Below are 4,774 nucleotides of genomic sequence, written 5' to 3' on the forward strand. Positions count from 1 at the left end.
GCTTTTGTTTGTGGGTTTGTTTTTTTGTGTGTGTCATTCACCAGTCATTGGTGCAACTTTGAGCCATATGGGGAGACAGGGGCTGATAAATGCAAATGCCAACCTGTATCACAATTGGGCCAGAGAAGTCAAAACCTTAATCAGGTTTCATTCAATTACACTGCAAATCAACAAATCTTGATAGCCAAAACTCCCATTTGAATTAATGCAATAATAATCACCGCCTGATGTCAAAAGAAAGTAATTAAACAATAGTGAGTGGGCATGAATTATGCTAGGCTTCAGACTCCTTGATCTCAGCAATTTCCCTTCCATTGGACAGTAAGCAGCTTGAAAGTTTGTTTGAATGACGTACCCTGCTCCACTATGAGCAATGTTTGGCTTCTAAGGGTAACTCAGACTGGAAAGCTTATATTCTCAAGTGGCAAATCACAGTTCAGGAGAATCTCTTTCCTGATAAATATGTGAAAAAAAACCAAAAAACAAAAAAATCCAACCAAACCAAACAAACCAAACCAGAAAAAAAGGTCAGATTTTGAGTTCTGATTTGATTGGCCAAATCTTTAAAGAACTCCCAGTTGCTGGTTTTCTTTAATAAAAGAAGTTATAGAATGCCTTAATTGCTATTCATAGTGTACAGTACAATTTTATTAGTTACTTAACTTGCCTCCCTTAACTCAGACATTCTCTTTATAATCATGTAGCAGATATTTTCTTTCAGTCTTATAAAGCGCGTACGTAAGAAATAACTTATAAACTTGATTTTTCATTGCTACCTCTTTTCCAGTGGAGATAGTAGAGATACCATGGAGAAAAAATACTTTTTAAATTATTTTGTGTGCAATACTTCCTTGATACACAATCACATTTTGACGGAATCAAAAAACCTCACATTGTGTAAGCTCTGCTGGTTTATTGGTTCATTATGTATCTATTCTAAATTGTGAAATAGATTTTTTAAATTGGGATATCCTTGTTGGAAGCAGTATGTCAGAGATCTACACACAAGGTAGTTGTCAGCCAAATTAAATAAAAGCAAGATTTCCTAAATTCTTCTATGAAGCTGTGAGTCATGAATTCTGAATTACCTCAGAGTGGTAAATAAATAATCACTACTAAATACAGATAATGTGTTAAACAGCTAAAGCTAGTAAATCACTAGTGACAGAGAGCCTTAAGGTAAATTCCTCTTACAGTGGCACAGCCCTTTCTCAGGATGTTGTGGTTTTATGTCTTTAGAAACATACAATGCATTGTACAACTGGTTACTCAGTGTTAAAATCATTTATAAAATACACAAATCTCCATTACTTGACTGCATTTACATACTGGCTTAGATTTTGCTGAATAATGGATTTCACTGGCAGAGCTAAAGACTTGGTGCACAGACACTGAAGTGATGGGCACCACAGAAATACGTATAAAAGACTGATTAAACAATAAGAAATCCTGTCCACTATGGAATTTCAAGCTATCAAGCTATCAAGCAAAACCAATCTCAGGTCTCCTGGCCAAAAAAATAAAATAAAATCATATAACACAGACAACACCACATTTTAGATACATAAATTGTCCAAAACATGGAGAGTAGCTTGCTAAAACATGTACAAGATTCCATTTTTACATGTAATTGTAGACTTTTTTAACAAGAGGAGCTAAAAGCAAACTGTCAGAATGGTTGTCTCAAAGACAATTCACCAGCTAAAAGCACCGTTTAACAGTAATCCCAACATCTAAACAGGCTGTTGGGTCAAATTTCTTTCTTGAACTCATAAAAAAACTGTGGCTTTGTGAGATTTGAGATTGCCAACCTCATTCATATATGTTTGTATAGTATAAATAAAGTTTAATAAACCACATTAATAAACACCATTTTTAAGCAATGCACCATAGTAGTATTTCCAACAGAGTATCTGAAGTATATAAGGGAAAAATCCTGAACTAAATATTTTCTTCTGCTTCTTCTTCATGTGCTGTGCAAGTTCATTTTGAAAGTGGATTGTTTTTTAACTTTCATCTGAAGGCAATTTTGAATTTTTCAAATGCAATTAAGAATATCTATAGAAAAAAAATAGAAACTATATTTCAAGTTATTCTGCACTTTTCAGAACAAATGAAAAACAAACTAAAAGCAACCCCCCAAATAAACAATGTGCATCTAGAGCTGCAGTAAGCAATTGCACGTTCTAAAGAATCAAATAAAATATTGCCTATGCCACATTGGCACTGACATTTTTTTAAGCTCTATAAATTTATATAGCAAAATTTTTAAAATGGTGGCATCTCTTTAGAAGTCAATCAAATATCCTACATTGAACAGGCTGGCTGCATGTGTTTGGAAAACAAACAAACAAACAACAACAAAAAACACAAATAAAAAAAAAAAATACAAGGAGGTTCCAGATGTTGGTTTGAGTGTAATTTTTGCTATTAAACCTGGGTTTGCAATAGAAGCTTCTACAAGGACTTGCACATAACCATGACTGATGGATGTATTTGTAGACCATTCAGTTAGCTCCATCAGCTCACTCAAACACATTTTGAACAGATTATGTACTGCAGTACTTCGTAGACCATACATTAAACAAGAGACTTTGCTCTGAGGCGCTGCTTCCCACTATCCATGGGGAAAAGGAAGCAGGAAAAAACAAAACTCATAGAGTTCGACAGCTACTGAGGCAACACTTGCCATTTACAATATAAGCCCAAATATTTTTGCAACACAACTATATATTAATTTAATAAAATACACAATATAGCTCTTATACACTCAACAATTTGGCTCATATGCACTGAATCTGCAATAAATCAATAAAAATATGTCATTTGATGTAAACACACTGAATCTTCTTACATTTGCACATTTAAATGATAATGTGATTTTTGTGGATGTCTAAGACATTTTCACTTTCCTGAGCTATTTTAGTGTCCACAATGAATAAAAAAGTGTTAATAATGTTAATTTCTTTTGTGTATTACCCTTAAGGGTAACTTTTTTTTTTTTTTTTCAAACTTTATTTTACTTCAGTCTTTTTAAAACTTACCACTAACTATTTATAGTTTTGTTGGACACTAAAATGCTAAATAGATTTTTTTTTTCTTTTTTATCAAGTGACTTAGCTTATGTGTGCGCAGGACAAGATGGACTATTTTGTTTTACATTTAACCTTAATATGGTATGAAGTGTTTTACTAATGATCAGGATATGTTTTGTTGAATACTGATCTGGAATGGGTTTTTTTGTTTTCTTGTTTTGTTTTGTTTGTTTTTTTCCTATTTGTGGCAAATAACTTTGTACATAAATGTTTACCACAAATGAATGTTAATGTTTGGTGTCACTTGGACTACTACAAGATCTCTTTTTAGGACTTTCAGTAGAAGCCTGTGGTGACTGCTGGAAATCCACCACAGATCAGAATAATTCAACCCTGTTTTTCTTGGGGTTTATACGTAAACAGTAAAGTCAGCATCAGCTATTGAGGACAGTCTTAAAGTATCAGATGTATTTCCATTCCACCTTTCTCATACTTTCTTATCAGATTGTCAAAATGGCACCGCCTTTCCTTCTTTCATTTTGTTCTTAGTGTATTTGACTCTGTCCTAATGAAAGTTTGGTCAAAATGAAACCAGTGTTATCTGTCAAAAAGAAAGAGCAGTGAAAAGAACATACTTGTGGGCACTTCAGATGTTCACTAAAAGCCTTAAAGCAGCATTGGTCTTCCTTCATTCCTGTAAATCTGTAACAAGCAGGGGATTATTTAGTTATTTACTTTTAATCAGCAGAAGAGGAACGTAACTGCCAGCCTGTCCTTATTTTCCCCCTCACTTTCTGATGGCCACAGGGTCGCTTCCTCGACAGTCCTGCAAGAGCTTGTCTATTTCTCTCACAACCTCCTCAGCATCCACCGACTCCCTGCCTAGATCCCGGGCTGAACGGTCTAACTGCTCCAGAACAGAGTCCATCTCACTTGAGTCTCGGCTGACTCGGGAATGCACATCTGCAAAGGCCCTAGCCATCTGATCTGATGCAATGAAGGGAGAGTCTTTTGACTGTTTACTAGGCGATAGATACTGACTGTCAGTTGACAAGTACTGGCTGCTTGGTTCAGCCAAGGCTCCTGATTTCACTTCACAACCATCCAGTGGTCCTTTTGTTGAGGTGCAAGGCTCAATGCATGTCTTGGTTGGGCTGCTCGATGCTGAGGGAACCTCCTGAAGCAGAGGACTCAGGGCACGTTTGGCTTTTAAGTAAGGTTTAACATTGGCAATGAGAATAGTGTGCTCTCTCTTGTCTTTCCCAAATGTACAAAAAGTCTTTTTCCCAGTGGGATTCACAGTTTCATATGTCTCAGTCTCAACATTAGCTTCAACTGCGGGTACAAAGAGATTTGTGCGATAATCTGCATTCTCAGCCTGACTGGCTGCAGGGAACTGTGGCATCCAACACCTGTCAGAATGACCAAGTACTCTGCATTCATCTGTGCAGTTAACACATTCTTCTTGCTCTGTAAAACAAAGGAGAAAGAGACAAAATTCTAATTATAAGTGGATTTCTTTAAAATAATGGATAGGCTATGATCAACATGTGATGGGCTTACTTGACATCTGGTTTCTTAATTAAAGAGAAAAAGAAGCATCTATAATTAAAATATTTCAGAAGGATTGCATAAACCTGCTAGTTGAGACAATAGATTTATTTAACTCTGTTCTCTAGGTATTAAAGCATTCACACAATCCAATGGAAGTATAAAGGGGTCATTAGAGAATCATTCTC

General features: G+C 35.5%; 1 protein-coding gene across 1 annotated transcript; it reads right to left on the bottom strand.

Annotated features, from left to right (window-relative positions):
* Positions 1-3,087: 3,087 nt before the first annotated feature.
* Positions 3,088-4,505, bottom strand: LOC104528868 (protocadherin-17-like; the record flags this gene model as incomplete). Its single annotated transcript, XM_010173013.2, has 1 exon — positions 3,088-4,505. A coding segment is annotated over one exon (683 nt), but the record flags the coding sequence as incomplete, so codon positions are not given.
* Positions 4,506-4,774: the final 269 nt, after the last annotated feature.

The sequence above is a fragment of the Antrostomus carolinensis genome, unplaced genomic scaffold (genome assembly GCF_000700745.2).
Source record: "Antrostomus carolinensis isolate BGI_N321 unplaced genomic scaffold, ASM70074v2 scaffold4828, whole genome shotgun sequence".
NCBI classification, from domain to species: Eukaryota; Metazoa; Chordata; class Aves; order Caprimulgiformes; family Caprimulgidae; genus Antrostomus; species Antrostomus carolinensis.